At 42.4% G+C, this 18,143-nt stretch overlaps 1 protein-coding gene across 1 annotated transcript; it reads right to left on the reverse strand.

Annotated features, from left to right (window-relative positions):
* Window positions 1-850: 850 nt before the first annotated feature.
* On the reverse strand, window positions 851-9,851 carry LOC104350789 (kazal-type serine protease inhibitor domain-containing protein 1). Its single transcript, XM_009956715.2, has 4 exons — window positions 9,395-9,851; window positions 3,607-3,767; window positions 1,895-2,039; window positions 851-981 (listed from the first exon to the last, which is right to left on the reverse strand). Exons 1-4 carry the CDS (start codon window positions 9,849-9,851, stop codon window positions 851-853), a joined length of 894 nt encoding a protein of 297 aa, XP_009955017.2.
* Window positions 9,852-18,143: the final 8,292 nt, after the last annotated feature.

Genomic DNA, 18,143 nt, shown 5'->3' on the forward strand with positions numbered 1-18,143 from the left:
GCATGCACTGACCTACAAAGCAGCCACCTTCTTTAAACTGTAGTAATTCTCACCAAACAAGACGCTGTTCAGAGTGAAAATAATTATCCCAGACCTTGAACCGTTTCCTGGGTGAGTGGGAAGAAGCTGACACCGTTAGGAGTTGTGCAAGAACTGTCAAAAGATGTGCTGATCTGTGGGAATGCACAAGAAATCTTTCTAGGTATTTCTGAATTGCTAGTAAAACAGCACTTACTTGCTTTAGACTGTGATTGCTTCATGTATCTATTAGAAGTAAAGAAAATAACCCCCCAAAAGACAGGTAATTCACCCTGGAGGGGACTAACCATGCAAAATTTCAAAGAAAGAAGTAAAATCTTGCAGAATCTTATGAGAAAGCATGAACTAAGGAGATTAAAGACTGTTTTGCCACCTTCATACTTAGGCTTGTTGCCATGTGAACAATCTCTTGGTATTTCATAGTACATTTATAGAAAAAAGGAAACTGATATGAGGTAAAAATTTTGTTTAACTATGGGCATTTTTGCTAGACAAATCAGAATGTTTGAAATAAATTATAATTTACGTTTAAAAATTAATATAAAATTTGATCCCTTCGGTATACTTGGTAGACAGGTGTATGTTTAAGAATTTTATTTAACAATCTAAATGTATGGATTACAACTGTTCTTATTTCTGGTAAGTAGCGTGATACACTTTCAGCCAAAGTTGAATTTCAGGAAGGTGGATACACAAGTGAATATGTGCGTTATCAGAGGAGCCATTTACAGCACAGAGACTACTAGTAGATACAACAGAGTGTGAAAGGTAATGGACAACAGATGTATACAAATTATTTTTCAGAGTTGTTTCAATTTTCATAGTCCCCGGATTCATATTCTTCCTCATCTTCATCATCAAAATGGTCATAATAGTCCCCATATTCAACGCTGTAGCTTGCACTTCTACTGCCAGCAGTAAATGCAAATGCAGGAGATGAGCCTGCGAGACATAATGGAATCCAGATTAAATTAGTTGTAGATGGGAACACAGAGGAAAGTGTGGGTTTGGATCTGTACGGCGAACTCAGTCTTTCTGATTGCTTTTTGTGTATTAAAAGGAGAGGGGTTTTATCCATTGACTTGACCTTGTACTACTGAAGCTCACGATACACGAGCAAATTTCTGTATCATTCACATTTTAAGATGTTGAAAATGCATTTAATCCCTAATACTAGTAAACTATGAGTTCAGATCTCTGCAGATCTTATGCACCTGAAAATATGACCAGAGCAAATAAAGCTTTGAAAACCACTTGCAGAAACAAGGTCAGTGACAAACTAGAGCAGTGACAAGCTCCTGTAGACCAGAAGGCAAATACAAGATAGTGCATCCTTATCCTGCATTTGCCAGGAAACCCAGTTCTCCCCAGAGGAAGACGGATATTATTCTGCAGGACTGGGCCCAATGCAGGACAAGAGTAAAGCTATTTCTTACATCTTTCCAAACACTCTCGTTAAGGAGCAACAACTGTTTCCTTCCTAATTTTTTGAAAAAACAGCTAAGCAGAACTGCCATGGTGCAAAGACTCCCTCAGCTACAACAGCTGTTGTTCTGAGTGCAGAGTTCCTGCTAACATCAAAGGACTTCTGTAGGATAAGGATAGTGGAGTGGCTCAGGTCCATAGCTATAATCCACAGCTTTCTGTTTTCTGGAAGCTGATATAATTTACACCAAAATATTACAATAGTAACCCGTGAGGGGATAAAGTAAAAGAAAAGCACACAGAAAAGTTAAAATACAGACATCTTTAGGTAATTTCTCATATCCTTCATTTGCATTCTGACAAACCCATCCTTTGCCGCCTGTTTGTATGCATTTTTATATTCTTTACATCCAAATAATAAAAAAAATACCATCAATGACTTTCAGTCTTGCAGAGGCGTATGTTGCACCGTGCTTATTTTTGGTGTGGCAGATGTAAACACCTTCATCTGATTTTTTGAGGCCTTGAATCTGCAGCCAGCCTGTCACACCATACTTCTGAGGCCCGCCTCTTGCCTTTAGAAGAGAAAGGAATAGTTGAAGTTAAGTAGCTAGGAAACACCATGATATTTCTCAAAATAATTGTGGATGGATTAAACATCGTTCCAACCTTTGCCTTATGTTTACTGCCATCATCCTTTGATTCTGTTTGTTCCTGCTGCCCTGTGTTTTAACTTCTTATTGCTCTGTGCCTCTGAGTTCATGTTTTCCCATCTCTACTCTTGAAACTTCATGGCCCTTCACAGTGCTCTCATTCCCATTCCTTATGCTACTGATTCCCAGCACTCCTCCTGTCTCTTGTCCCAGCACCACTTCTTGCTGCTGCTTCAAAGCAATGCGACCTGTTCTCGAGCTCATAAATTTCTTCAGGATGAGAGTGGTGGGTAGGTCTGGGTGAGCGGTTCGGGGCTGACACTCAGCATCCAGGGTTTGATGGATTGGCATGGCATACCATGAGCTTTTACACGTCAGTTACAACTGACTTGGGCTGAAGCCTCTTAAAGGGGTGAGCTTTCTTTTCCAAACAAACACAAACCCCTTAACAGAAGTTAACAGATCTGCTGAATCTAATAATGTGATAGGTTTAAAGGGTTCAGTGTAGGCTCTGAGGTGGCCAGCATTTGGATGGCTCCTTGCACCATCACTTCTGAGCAACTTCAAGTCCACTAATCCCACTTGTGTTTTTGCTGCCTCTGGAAACATTTCTAAGTAACTTAGTCTCTTAGTACTTCAGTACTTTTAGTACTTTAATTAGCTTTTTCTGTGCTTTTTGCGTCTACCTTTTTGTTCAGGTGGTGCCCCGTGTCCATTGGTTCTTACCACTCTTGGGTTGGGTATCCCAGAAGGCTAGATTTGCCATGCATTTCTCTGCATAGGCTCTGTTCCTATTCCTTGTCCACTGGGGAAGGCGTGCAGTCTGCCTGTACATCTGGCTTTGTTAGCTCATCTCCCCAGAATGTTATTTCCGTTTAAAAGAATTAGCATTTTGATTTGTTTAATTTTAGCTCAAACTTTCAGCCTATTTCTGGGTTTGCTTGAAGCCTATACTGATGCCGTGCTACTCTTTCCCCTCAGAGTAAAACAGTGTCCTCCGTAAAATGAGCAAGTTTCTTTGCTTTCCTTTTGAATGCCTCAGGGACTGGACCCAAATGGCAGGTCTCCAGAAACAGCATCTTGCAAAGGAGAAGTTTAGATCCCTGCCAGAATTGTGCTTCTGCATCAAGAGTGGAAAAATTGGTGCCAACAGCCACCCTTCCCAGAATGCACCTTCTTTTGGGTAGCAGCCTAAATGGTTCTGTTTATATGTTAATTCAGTTTTTCCAGAATCATGCCTACGTAAGGAGAATCTTCCATCCTTTCTTTCCCTGACATAGGCCAGGTGGTACCCTGGTGGTTATTTCTTCTGCTTGGACTACCAAAGCAATGGTCCTTGCACGGACTGAAATTGTAATACTTTAGTAGTCAGTGGGCCCCTATTTGGAATCCCTTTATGCAACAGTATTGTATTCTGTAGGAGAAATTCACTGATTAATCTTCCTGCTCCTCATCCCAAACCCTACAACATGGAAAACTCAAGTTTTACCTGCACTGAGATGTGGGCATCATCTCCTGGCAGGAACATTTTATTCCCCTTTTTTTTCCATTCAAGGTGTGGCATAGGATAGGCTGACACCTCACAGCCAAAAATGACATCGTTGCCTGTGAAATTCTGGGCATCTTGAGGTGGCATAGAAATAACAGGAGCTGCAAAGAACCAACAGAACGGTGCTTTAGAAGACAGTGAGCAAAAGACAACGACAAACACAAAAGCATGTAACGTTAATTATGACTTTACGTGAGGAAGCCAGGTTGCCTTTTGCCATCTCAGACATTACGAAGAGCTACATGGTTCCAAGCAGCGTTTAAAGCTCAGAACACCTTGAGTCCCATTAAAGGGTGAGCAGGCTTTTTAAAAACACTTATTTCAAAGGACCCGCCTGTCTTTCCCCTTGCACATGATTGTGAAAATTAAGCTGAAATTAGAAGTTTAATTTGTGTCCCGTGAGCTGTCATCGTGGACTAGGCTTGAGGCCCATCAGTTGAGCAGCAGTACTCGACTAGGCCTTGAGAGGAAATTACAAGAAATTCTGTAGCAGACAATCACAGAGTAACTGGACTGTACACGGTAGTTGTTCTTAATTTCTGTCACATTTTGGTTGGCTTAAAAGCTAAAGTACTGAGATCGCTAGCTTGTCAAAATTTGTTTTCTGAGTACATCATTGCCTTGATCATGCTAAAATCTCATCCTCTTCTGTTACCCATGGAACTCGTTGCAGCAAGTTGCAGAATAACAGCATTAACACTTTCACATTTATCCTCTATTGCTATCAATTTCATCTGATCATCTTGTTATGAGACAAGTACTAAAAGTGACTGAAATCCAACTATTTTTATAAGGTTTTGTGTTATGTTTATTATAATTATTAGATTTGCTCTTACTTGTTTCCTATTGTTCTCTTACCCTCATCCCCCTCCACTGATTTTTTATTGCCTTTGAATTATCCTCTCCCACTTTTTCCCAAAGAAAAAGCGGACGTTAACCACGAGAGGGAGCCAGTCCAGGGATTTGAAGACATTGAAAAAATAAACTATCACCTGATGCATTCGTCCACGATTTAAAGACCTATCCCTCTCTAAGCACGTATGAACACACTAAGTGTTAACTGGAGATGATGATCTTTAGCAGCAGAGAGCAAAATAACATATTTACTGTTATCACAGCTTTCCTGTTTTGGAGATGTCTGCTTTTTTGCCTGATCTATTTGTCCTCAGCAAGAAAAGTTTTTCCTTCTAAAGTCTGTTTTCTTTCTATTTCCATACCAGTTTTCAAAAATGAATGCATTTTCTGGGCCATTAGACTTGTATTTAATTATTACTTTTATTTTTCTACAGATCCCAGATGCTTGGAAATCAAAACTTGTAGTAAATAATTAATATGTTTTTACTTGCAATATTTGAATCAATGTGTAGGTACAGTATGTATGCTTCAGCATGTAAAATTGTAACAGCCTGTTCCAGGTTTTCAAGCAAAGTTTCTAATACATTTATCAGTTTTTCAGGATTGGTATCTGCAGAAAATACCAAGTACATACTGATTAAAATTAATTGCAAACCAATTATACAGCAAAGTGCCAATTTCCCATTTATGAATGCCTTATTGAACAATCCTGCTACTTTTCAAAAGTAAGATTTTCAAAGTAGGATAGTTAAACCTCAAATGCTTGTTCTTTTATGAGAACTGTACATTCAGAATGTGTATATTATTTCAAAAATCTTATATTCAAATCACCATTAACTGAGTATCTTGGAAGAGAATCTTTTCCCTATGAACTTATCACATAGGGTCTGATATTAAAACACACTTTGAAATATTAAAACACAGTGCAACCACACTCCTTTTAATCATACATCCACTGTAATTAAGCTTAAAGTGTAAAAAACAAACCAAACGTCTACATTGACTCACGGGTTCTTTAAATTATTCCTGTAGCGAGACAGCATGAAAAACTAACTAGGCAGCTGTTGGCTGGTTAGTGTTTCTGTTCTGCTGCTGACACGGGGGTCTGCGGGTACACTGACACTGCTGAAGTGTTGCCCAGAGCCGAGTCCTGCTTGTGTGGCTGCCCACAGAGGAGGCTCAGCCACGCGAGGCTGAGGACTCCGGCTTCACCGCGCCACATAACCACCTCCTGAGCCTCGAGGCTGCAGGGTCTGCGTTGCAGATCTGCATTATAGCTGCTCATGTATGAGAAGTTTGTCTAGCAGTGTCTACATACACCAAGCTGTAATTCCACACTGGAAATACCCCTTCCTCCATTACCTGTAAGGAGAACACAGATGATCACTTGGAATTGGCTGGATACAGTCTGAGTCCCACCCAGCTTACAGAGGAAGTTAAAGTTTTGCTGGACCAGGACTGACCAGGACCGGCATCATGTGAGATCAGACTCAGAGTGGAAGAACCACAGTTTCGATCTAATCAAACTGCCTTTTCAGAATCTGAACATACAATAAATACTTGCATTATTTACTCAAACTTGAAGTGCCTCCAGAAATAAAATAATACATCTCTCACAACACCATTTTGCTTTATTTTCGTAAGAAAATTGAAGTAATGACGTATCATTTTAACAGAAATCTACAAGCTTCATTTTTGAGTGTTTCAGATTTTGTGTTTGGCCAAATCCTCACATGCATATCTGTGTGTATTTTTTTTTTTTTTTGCATAACTGTGCCTTTAGAAACAGATCTTTACTGTCATTTTGATTCCTGGAGTAGATAAAATTTTTGATAGCTATAGAAATCATTCTGATGTCTCAGTGTCCGGAGGTGAATGTGCAGTAGTTGCTCCTTTTCCTTTTACAGTCCCAGTCACGAATTATCCTCGTGTTACAGAAGACATAAACAAGAAGCCAGAAAAGTCAAAATCCTGCCTCACTTTTCACAATCAACATTTACCCAATATCACTCCAGACTAATGAATTCGATAATATGTGTGGGGTTTTTTCCCCTCAGCTCATACTAATTTTTGCTAATCTATGTCTGATTTGATGAAAATGGCAGAAAATTTTGTGGCTTGTTTATTTGTTTTTTGCTCCAAAATTTACATGTAAAATAAATCATGTGACACAGCTAAATAGAAAGAGAATCACTGCTAGATTGTTCTGTTACTTCGTTAAATCATCAGCAAGAGAGGTTTGAATGTGAATGGGGATGGATTAAGTGTGGAGAATCTGTATATAATCAACGTACTTAGTAACCTTGGTAAATTATTAGATAAACTGATCAAAACTAGCTTTCAGGAAAAGAAAGGCTTTTTCAGTGTTTCTTTAGGGAGCTAGGCCTTTTTTCTTTGCCTTTTTCTGGTGATAAGCAGAAGATAAAAGGCTATACTCTCCTGATGAAAGGAGTTTATTGTTATTTATTTATTCATTGGTTGCTGTATATAATTAATCCATTTGGCATCAATAGGAAACAGCAGATGCTTTGAAGGAGAAATAACAAAACAAAGTACTCTGAGTTGAGTGAAGGTTATATTTATAGCTTGGTACCAAAACCCCACAGCGTTCAGTGTTTGTTTCTCATGCAAATTGGAGTCAGCGGAAAGTGAGTGCTGCAGCGCGGTTGCTACTCTTGCAGCCAGACTCCCTGTTGCCTTTTGTCATCAGTCGCAGCCATGAAACATCAGTTTAAATCACGGAGCACTTTCACTTGCCCGCTGTGCTGCTTCAGCTAGCTGCCGTGGCAAAGAGCAGCCCTACTGGTAGAGTCTTACGGGCGACGGAGGCACGGTGCCCCCGTGGCAGCACCTCTGTGCCCTGCTGCTTGCCGAAAGGCCCAGGCTCCTTCCAGGGTCTAAAACACCATCTGCAACCCCCGCATGGCCAGCTGCTGCTCGGGGATGTTGAGGAGCACTTGTGCTCCCCCGCACCGGCCAGCCCAGCACCCACCTCAGGCTCAAGTGCTCTGCTGCAGCGGGGCGCGTACGCCCGCTGGGCGCTTTCCTTGGCAAGAGCCTCATGGACGAGCCCCCGTTTTTCTTAACGAAACTCCGCGCAGCGCCGACGTGGCGATGAACTTTCCCCCAGGCTCCTGTGCAATTCAGTAAGCTGAGCAATCCTAGGAAATTTCTCTGCGTTCCTGGAGAGAGGGTCCAGGCTTTCTGGGGACCCAGGGAAGCAGTGGGAAAGCACTGGGGCGATGCCTGCATGCAGAGCAGCTGAGCTCATTCCTCCTGCTTGATGAGGGGTGTTAGGCACCTCAGGGGTGACTGCAAGGCCTGGTAGATGACAGCACCAGCAATTAAGAGTGGTCGTACTTCCAAATGAAAGCTTTTTGTACGTGGCCAGTTCTGTTTAATTAACTAGAGCGGACCATTGCTTTAGGCTTGTGTGCCTGAACAGCTACCTCTGCTGCAAAGTTGACGTCACTTGCTACTAGCGTGGGACTTCTGACTGAAATCTTCCTGAAGGGGTTTTGCTGCAAGAACTAGCGCTATTTCAATCCCCAGTAAGAACACCTACCCGAGGGCTAACAGGCTTTCAGTCGTACTGTGGGCTGGTACGCACTGAGTTTTCTGAATGTCTCTTTACGGAAAAGCCTCAGCTCCCAGCTTCGTACCCTAATGGCAAATAAGGGATTCTGTAATAGAGCTTTCTCTTGCAACTAGAGAAAGAGGAAAGAAGTATGGTATTAGCTGTTCATCGCTTTTCATTTTAAGTATTCACTACCCAGTGTTCATTCAATATAAAAGCACAGCATACAGTTTAAATTGGAGACAACAGATTGCTAGTAAGGAGTCACTAAAATGTACCTGAGTTACTCTCATATGTGGACCTTTGCTAGAGATGCAATTTCAGATTCCCAGAACCGTGACCCATTTGTGACCAGAGACCTCTTCTACTTACTTCATTTGAGAAAATATTTCACTAAACAAAAATAATAATTTCTCATTCAGAAAACAAAAGCCCATTCACTTTTTCATTTTATATTCATGTGACTTAGGTGAAAGATGCCCAGGAATAAAGGCTTGGTAATAATGTGAAGAAGGAGAACAGCATATGAACAGGAGGCAGGATTCCTCTGTAAACCCAGCTAAAAGAATCCTTCCAGCAACAGTCATTGCAGACAACTGTTCATGCACTGCAAGTGTCTTTACAGAAATTGTTTCAGTTTGATTTTATTCTAATATTTGGATTTCTATTTCATGGGTTAGGTAGATTTTATCCAATTTTGGATTATTTTGGATTTTTTTTATGAGAACAGACTTGTTAATTAAGCCCTGTCATCTTCTATTGCTGCTGCTTCACTGCTTACCATAGATACACACAGGTGGACACACACGTGCATATACATATATATACATACATACATATGTGTGTGAGTGTGTGTGCATGTGTGTATCTATACATATACATGAACGAGCTCTGCCTTGCTACCACCACTTTAATATCAGGTCAGTCTTCATATAATGATTATTATTTGTCCAGCCCTCCCAGACTATCCCATCTGTTTACCTGTTCCCAACTACACATACAATTTTTGTAGAAAATATCTCATACTCTGCTGACTCAGAGCAGAGCTGGTCTGTTGATCTATGGCTTATTAGTCACCACGTGATTTAATCCACTAGGCTAATATAGAGGCTTATAACGTACAAGATTAAGTACCAGCTACTGAACCACATGTTTAACACAAAGTAGTATTATAACAAAATAATGGTAATTATAACAAAAATGCAGTATTAGTTTAATAGACTAGAGCATCTAGTAACATATCTGAAAGTAAGAATCAGCTCTTTTTTCAGTGTGGAACTGCTCCATACATATTACCTGATTCACACGGTCCTTTATGTTTCATGCTGATATTTCTTTTCGTAGCATGAGCCTTGTTGAATTGACAGATGTTCTCATAGGTTTTCCCTTCAGGTCCGCAGATGCTCTCTTGAGACTTGCACACACATTGGGGTTCAGGGACTTCCCCAAACCTTGTTTCATCAGCATCCAACCTGCACTCAAGGTTGTCCCCACATTGCCCGTAAAAATGATTGCCCTGGTCCAAGTCGCAGATCTGACCCTCCACATTTCCACATTCAGGACAGCAGCCACAGCGGTCCAATACAGTCCCGGCTGGACAGTCTTTAGGCTCAGAGCAAAGTGCCAAATCGCATTTTCCGCAACTATCTCCTTCCCTTAACAGCCTCCACCAGCCTCGGTGGTACAAGGCAGGGAAACTCTGAGAAACCTGCACCAGTACTACCAACACTGCTGTAACCATCGGGTGCTTCATCTTGAGACTGTAACGAACAAGCAGAAAAGGTCCTTGGAGTAAAGCCAGCAAGGAAAAAAAAAGAAAAGTGTGAGCTAGTAAGAGAAAAACATCACAATCCTTTTTTGTTTTAGTATAGAAATTCTTCTGCAAACACAGGCTTTAAGAAGAAATTAGCATCAGATTCCTGATCTGGAACTGATAATAAAAACGCATACAAACCCACCGGCTTTTCTCTAATGCAGTTTGGAATGCGAGTATTGCTTGCACAGAAACCAAACTGCCCCTTCTGACAGCTGAGTTGATGCTCTCTGAAAAGCTGTTTGCTCAGTGTCTCCTTGAGCCAAATTTGCAAAGCATTGCTCTACTGAAACAACATTTATATTGCAGCTATTGTAGAACGGGGAACAGGGTAAATTAGTGTAAAATGAGGAAATTAACTGTTATGAGGGTTTTTTTTCCTCCCTTACCAGTTGAAAAAGGTGATCATAAGAAGATAAACGTGGGTATGAAGTAGCACCCAAGATACCAATACCCTAGAGCTGAGCCAGTGTGCTAGAGACTGGAGCAAGGTTTAACACCAAATTTCATTCATTAATGGTCACAGCTAGGGGCTTCTGAATTAACAATTTACTTAACAGGCTCTTTGCAAGCAAGGGACAATCCAGGACAGCTAGAATTGACTCTAAACTCTTGGATTTAAGATGAGAGATGCCTAGACCCATTAAAGAATCCATTGTTCTCTCTACATTTAGCTTCTTTTCAGTGTTTATGGGCGTCTGTGATCTGCAACCCAAAATAACGCGGTCCACATTTGGCTCTAAGAACAAAATGTGAAAGGTTTAGAACACAGACAAACATGAGCAAGCCGCCGCAGCATCTTCAGACACCCTAGAAGGAGGTTTTGCTGAAGTATTAGATGCATCGCTTGTCTTTTCATGGCACTTTTCTGCCTTTGTTTCTTAAGATATACTTCCGCTGTGAGTTATGAAGGAGGATGAAAGAGGTAACTGATTTCTTTTCCCGCCTTTTCTGTGCATAAATTTCAGCCAGTTCAGGAGATGGGCTTGCAGGGTCATTCGTCACTAAGTGTGGCACTTTTCTTTGTACATCTCAGGATTTAGGCATGGTCCCTATAATCCTACTTCATACCAGAGAGCTCTTCTCCTTCACAGTGCTGGGGAGATTCCTTGTTTATAGACCATAGGCTGCTGTTACCACCGTTCAAACCACGTGCAGCTCAGTGGAGATTCATCTTACTGTCTGTTGGAGGTGAAAGTGAAGCAGAGTGGACTTACAAACCCTGCAAGTATGGCTCAATAGCACGGGTCAAGGATCACCACTCCCTACAAATAAAACATCTTTGTGTGTTTATTAGCTTAAAATAACTCAACGTGCATCATGTTTTCAAGTTGTGCATAAGACGCTGTTGAAATGAAAGAGAAATCATACTTGTGCCTGCTTGTCCTGAAATCATCCACAAGCTGCTTTTTCTACTCTTTTATATATTCATGGTGCTTAGCTGCTTACATCAGCTCAGCAAAGGATGCGCTCTGTTGTACCAGCCTCACATCCTCTGGGCACGTGCACAAAGGGAAGTCTTTTGAGGACATGTTTACTTTCCATCCCAAACATCTCCACGGCTTTTCTCAAGTTCAGCTTCATACCTTCTGCACCAATTGAGATTACGTCTTGCTTTGAATGAAGTAGCAGTCTGCTTCAAAATAAACTTCCTTCTCCCAAACTGCGTATAATGTAGTTTCCCTCTGGCCTACATTGGTGGAGCACTTCTTAAAGCCAGCCTGGAGAGACCTACAGGGCACTGCTCATTTCCATGTGGTGGCTGTGCTCATTCATATTCTATAATGCATGTTTTTGCTTTGAACACAGAATCAGACTGTAAAGGAGTAAATTATGTGTGTAATTGATGCTTTTAACATTGAGAGTCAGGAAAAAAGTAACCACTGAATTTAATGGGAAATTGATTTCTTGTCCCACCTTCTTACTCTATTTGATGCGTTTTATTTCACACTTCCTCATCAAATTCTAATTGGACATTTAGTTTAGTTTTGCATTATAGGGTCTACTCATCACTGTCTATTTTATTGGTTTTTTCCTCCAGCTGTAAGGGATGAGTATCTGGAGGACAAGGATTTGCCATGCTCATATAAAGTAAAAAAAAATTGTTTGTAGTGGTGAAACCATATATTCAAAGTGGAGCCAAAGGAGGGAGGGAGGGCTGCAGGACAGCACTGCCCCTGTTACAGCTGAGCTTTGCCTGTTGTCTTCCAGGAAACATGTGATTTGAGGGCTGTAAAACAGAAGTATGCAAGGAAGTACCTCCTGTGTCCTGGCACTGAGGAATCCCATCATAAATATCCTAGAAATCATTTTTGGCATTTATATGACTAATGTAATCTGAGTTCTTGGTGGGTTCAGCCTCTAAATTAAGAACTGGGTGTGCCTGTGGTCTCGCTTGAACAGCTGCCCCGTGGCAGGTGACCTACAGCTGCAGGTTGTTTGGGCACTGATGCCTGAGCTCACCTGGAACAAAGTGGGGCAGGGACAGAATGGCCTGGTAGCTGTCTAAAATGTCTTTCATTAGAAAGCCGGCTGTGACAAGCCGAGAAGAGCATTGCTCTAACTCTCCACACTGGATGGATAGCGGCAGGGTCAGAGCAAGGGGGGTAAAGGGGGAGCAAGGAAAGAGTGGGATGTCCAGCTGGGTTTGAAGCGGCGCATCTAAAGGCATAGTCCCGTCTGGTTCAGTAATAAAATATGCATTACTCCAGTAGGTTTCTAATCCCCGAAGCTTGCTTTGGTGGTTAGGTGGAAAAACCATCACAAACCTTGAATTATCTTAACCCTAAATATCTCCCAGAACAAGCAGCAGTGGGTTAATGTCACTGGTGGAACAGCAAGACAGTCACCAAAGTACAGTCTACTTTTCAGCCACCATCCCCTAAATGTGGCTTGGAGAGCCGAAAGGCAGTGCAGAGGAGGCCTCCACCCCCCCTCTAACGGGAGGGGGGGGGGGGGGGGGGGGGGGGGGGGAGGTAAGCAGCTGCAGTGCATGAGAGGAGCTTTCTACCATCAGCTGTGAAGTAACTTTGGTGAATAATTTCTTTAACAGGCAGGCTGGACATCATTAGTGTGCCGCTGCCTCAGCAGTGCTAGCCGTGCAGCAATTCCTCTGGCTTTTTCTAGGTAGTTCCGTACGGTGGGATCAGTGCAAGGAGTTCTGCCACCATTGCGTGGAAGGGGCAGTACCCGGGTTGGATGATGGGCAGTGAGGGGACACGGCAAAATGGCCCAGCGATTCCCGTACCCTCAGACTGCATCTTCGACCAGGACATGGGCAACATCCTGCAGAGTAATTCCTGTAAGTGAATTGTTAAGGAAATTGTATTCCTATTAATTTCCTGCCTCCTTCTTGGGGCCCGGTGTTACGCTAAGCTGCTGACTTGCATTGCATTACTCTCCTTTGCATGTAATAGATAAGGTACATGGCTGATGCAATTTGAAATCCTATTGCTAGTGATTCCAGAGGTACTGCTCTTTCAGACAAAATGTGGTTCAGCTCTTCATTCTGTTTTTATTTGTGTCAATGTAAGTTTTACTGAAGTAAATGTTTCTGAGTCTGGCTCCTGCCGGACTTGCAGATCTGGTTCTTACACAGACACACACAGCAGCCCTGTGAGGGGTAATGACAAAACGCAAAATCTTTGAAGTGTCCCTTTACCTTCTGTGTCTTGCAATGGTTCCTGTCCTTGAACAGGTGAAGTTTGGAAACTATAGTTGTCTGTCTCTTAGGTTGTATTAAGCACCTGTTCTTGAGATTCCTTGAGAGGGAGTACATCTTGTCTGACTCAACATATTTCCATTCAAGAATCTTTATACTTGTATCACATGTATAAAGGAAGCATTAAAGAAAATTAGTGTTTAGTCTGTGGCACTGGGTAATAGCAGACTACAGGTGGCTGTGCCTGTTGGGTATGTGCTTTGCCCTGATTCTCTACCAATCTCCTAGGACAATTCCCCCCCCCCCCCCCCAGTATCCAGATTTGAGCTTCAGCTGAGATGCTCAGCTCACCTGAAAACAGTATTTGGTTTTGTAGAAATAAGTGGAAAATGGTGGAGATTAAAGACAGATGAGGCAAAAATGGTTGGATGCCACTTGCGTTTCCTAACAGAACTGCTGACCGGCAGCGAGACAGGCACAGGCAGTCCTGGGATCTCCAAACATTGCTTTTTTTGCTGCCAGTCCTATTTGCTGACACATTGCTTTCATGAATCTCATCATTAGTGCTGTAAGCACATGAAGTATAAGTTAATTCTACTGTAAGATGATTATTAAATCTATTAATCAAAGGCAGGAGATCCGTAATTAACTTATTCTCCAGCATCAAGTAAATGATTCTACTGTGAGCTTTAAGAAAGCAATTGTTCACTAATATGCAAAATACAGTGGGGCTATTAGACTATAAGGCTCTGTATTTGTATAATTAAATTATAAATTTTGCATATTTTAATAACATATTTTAATTATTTTCTTCGTGAAGTTAAAGTGGAGGGTCATTATTTTTGCCTTTTTTTTTTTTTTTAAGGTTTTACATGTAACTTACCAAAACTGAAAAAAAGAATTAATGTGTGTTTCCTGCCTGTAAGTTGACTGTTTTCATGTAAGGCTTTGGCAAGGCTTTGGTGACACAACTTGCACGTGTCTCCAGCAGTGGCTTACTATAGATTTCTCCTGTTTCAGCATCATCATTGTTGGTGACTGTAGGCATTCGAATTTTAACTTGCGAAGACAAAAGAAGGGCCTGCTAGCACTAATCTAGTACCAAATGCTTGGGTTTGATGTCATACAGACTTACTGATTCCTTTTCACACAAGTAAGTCTGGAAATCCCTTTTCACAAGCTAATATTTCCTTCCAAGGGGCCAGATATTTGACAGGTGCCTTTAAAGCCTGCTTCACATCTCTGCTATCCTTTGAGCAGACCAAATGTCAGAAAGCTTTGCAGTTTTACCCAGAAACACCTGAGCCTCCTGTCCCATAACAGGAAGGTGATAGTGGAAACATTCAGGGAGTCAGCAGTAGGTAATCAAGCATTTCTCTTAAGCCATTCTTTTGAGAGGCAAGAGTTAGAGTGAGGAGACTTGCATAGAAAGCATCACGAGGGCATTTTCCCCCACGTGTCCAGCCTGGCAAATCTTAGTGGCTCATCTTAAGCTTCCTCCATACACTTTAATCACAAGCGCAATATAGAAGCAATAGCCAGCATCGTTCTCCTTCCTTTTGAGGGAGGGGGAAGAAGGTTTGTCCACCTTCTGCCTTAATTTGAGACAGAGCTAATGGAAAAGCAGACCACAGTATTTTCAGGTGTCCTGTTTTACTGCAGAATATGCTACAGTTTAATGCAGAGTGAAACAACTTGTGCGTCAAAGGCGGTTGCTGTCTATATCAACAGTGACACAGTGGTGCTATCGGGTACAGCAGGGCTACAAAGACACAGGAGCTTGGGGAAAACACATCAAACCTCGCCACACAAAACCAGACAAAAAATGAAGAGCACAAGAAAGCGTGACTTGCACATGCACCCAACTACAAGCAGCAGGATAGCAATGGGGCAATGGGCTGGGGGTCTGGAGGCAGCGAGCAGGAAGAGGTGGGAGATATAGGTAAGACCCTCTGAAGCTTGCAAACAATGAATATAGAGTCATTTTTCTTGGCAGCCTTAATGTTGATGGATAGGACAGTTTGCCTTGTCCAGTTTATATAAGAGCAGCTGATATAAAATGACTTCATAGCTGGATATTTATGAGAAGTTTCATTTCAAATAATATAGTTTTTGCCTCTAGCAGTGCTCTGGTTTAGCCCTGTTATTACTGGGAACTAAATCTTTAGGATATTCTAACTATAACCGCAGGGCCTGTTTGATCTACCCAGCAAAGTTAATATTTTCCAAAGCAATGGAAACTTTATAATGGAAAGTCTCATTAGCAAGAGCTACCTGTCCCTAAAAGCAGCCAGGAAATCAGGCACAGAGAGGAAACTTGGGGGATTTTCCTCCAGCTTCACCTGCTTTCTCTCACACAGCAATACTGAAGAAAAGTGGTGTTTTCCATTACAGTGAATGTACAGATAGACCGTAACGATCCTTCTCTAGAAAAGCAGCTAGAAACCAATTCCTGATATAAAACAGAATTCTCTCAGCTTGTCTCTGCTGCAGATGGATCTTACATAAAACGCTCTTGAGGGAAATAGGATTCACTCCCAATGCCAGACCCTCTCCCAGGGCCAGCATTGCTCTCAGATCTATGCAAGAGAAGGGCTAAGGATGAGGTACTAGTTCCCCCACTGAAACTACCAAGGCTGTTTTTTAAAGTGTGAGTCTTTCCTGCTTTGTGCCAGAGAAGTGGTATAAATGGGATATTCTCAAATGATTCACTCACCCCTTTGGAGCGTGCAGAGCTAAGGGCTGCTGTCAGTGATGCCTGCATGGTGTTGGTAGAGTCCTTGTAGTTCCACAACAACCTGGAAAGGCTGAGTGGGACCTCCTGGAGCTGTCAGCTAGGCTGAGGCTTCCCTTTCCTCAGGCTAAACCATAGATGAGACTCCAACCTCTTCTTCCCGTATTGACAGGACAAGGGGCAACGGGTACAAGCTGGAGCACAAGAGGTTCCATGTTAACATTAGGAAAAACTTTCTCACTGTGAGGGTGACAGAGCACTGGAACAGGCTGCCCAGAGAGGTGGTGGAGTCTCTGGAGACAATCAGAACAGCCCGCCTGGACACGTTCCTGTGTGACCTACTCTAGGTGGTCCTGCTCTGGCAGGGGGGTTGGACTAGATGATCTTTCGAGGTCCCTTCCAACTGCTAACGTTCTGTGATTCCCATATCTCCTTCAAAGACACGGTTAGCTCTGACCTTACAAAGGGAAGTAAGTCTGCAACAGACATAGGTTCAGACTGTGAGCTCTGGTAATACAGCTTCCAAGTAAGTCTTGCAAAAGCCTATTGCCTCGATGATGGTGATCAGATCAAAATGACCCAGCAAAGAAGAGAGCAGGAATATGCCTCCCACCACTGTGCTTCAGTTGGAATTGTTCCAGAAGTCAACACCTCTGACGAACATTTATATTCACCCGTGACCAGAGAGTTTGAAAAGAGATACACAGTGCTGTCCCGTGGAGGGGACATGCAGGTTGTGTGTGGGGAGGGGAGGCTTTGCTGGCTTCAGTCTGGGATGGTTTCGGCACCTGTGAGTTACACAGCAGTAGGAGGTGGAAGTTGTGAGAGGGGGACAGGAGGAAGCTTCAGCATAAATAAGGACAGAAAACACCACTTGAGACCAGCTTGGAGGGGCAGCACTTACCACTGAAGGAAGGGCTGAGAGCACAGGTATTTCCTCTTGCTGTTAGACTTCCTGCTGTTCTCAGGACTTTGTGGGTTGTCTACAGGCAAACAGGACTGCATAGAAGAATCCTGCAGATTAGCACCCCTGGGCTTTTGGGCTCATGCCTCTGGTCAGGAGTAATCTCCAAACAAGAACGTTTACCTAAATATTTGGAGGTTAAAAAACAAAGAAAAAAAAAAATCAATGGTGGATCTCTATCACAAATGCTGAAGACCACACTGCGCCCCTAGGAAGATGAGGCTTGTCTAGGGATATTTGCTACTCCTACCTTTCATTAATTCTATGCTCTTGGGGTCAGGATGGGGCAGGGCTCTGGGTTGGATTTGCCAGTTTCTAGGCCCCTTTGCTGTCCTGCTGTTTCTGAGGGTCACAGTAATGTGTGTAGTTCATCTGTGATAGCTCTTAGCTTTGCATGTTTGTTCCTAGTAAAAGGCATGGAAGCTGGAAACAGCATAAAGTGAGGGAATATGAATGAAAAATGTGCATGAGTTAAAAAGTAAAGGCCTGAGTCCATTTAAATCAGTAGCCAGACTCCCATAAAATTAAATGGGCTCAGGATTTCACCCAGTGCTTTTAGGTTAGCTGGCTTCCTGTTTGAGTTGGCAGGGCAAATGTTTTTGTCCCTGTCCAACAGGGCGTACTTCAGATTGTTTTTCTGTCCAGGCTGATGGAACAGTCTTAGAAGACTCAGTCTATTCCAGCCGCAGTGTGGCTAGAGATGCCAAACACAAACATCTTGCATGCACGGAAAGTCACAATGTTTTTGCATTAAATGCTGACCTACTTGTGCTAAAGTAGATGTCTGAAAGCACAAGCTGTCTTGAAGACCTGGTCTGGTCTTATATTTGTCATTACATTTCATGACAACTGACACAAATCTAAATCTGCACT

This window comes from Leptosomus discolor, chromosome 10, assembly GCF_034619465.1.
Source record: "Leptosomus discolor isolate bLepDis1 chromosome 10, bLepDis1.hap2, whole genome shotgun sequence".
NCBI classification, from domain to species: Eukaryota; Metazoa; Chordata; class Aves; order Leptosomiformes; family Leptosomidae; genus Leptosomus; species Leptosomus discolor.

Coding starts and splice junctions, on each gene's coding strand:
- LOC104350789 (XM_009956715.2), bottom strand. CDS start 9,851: ATGAAGCACCCGATGGTTACAGCAGTGTTGGTAGTACTGGTGCAGGTT. Junction 3,768..9,394: donor TAAAGGACCGTGTGAATCAG/GTAATATGTATG, acceptor GGTTCTTTGCAG/CTCCTGTTATTTCTATGCCA. Junction 2,040..3,606: donor ATGCCCACATCTCAGTGCAG/GTAAAACTTGAG, acceptor TCTCTTCTAAAG/GCAAGAGGCGGGCCTCAGAA.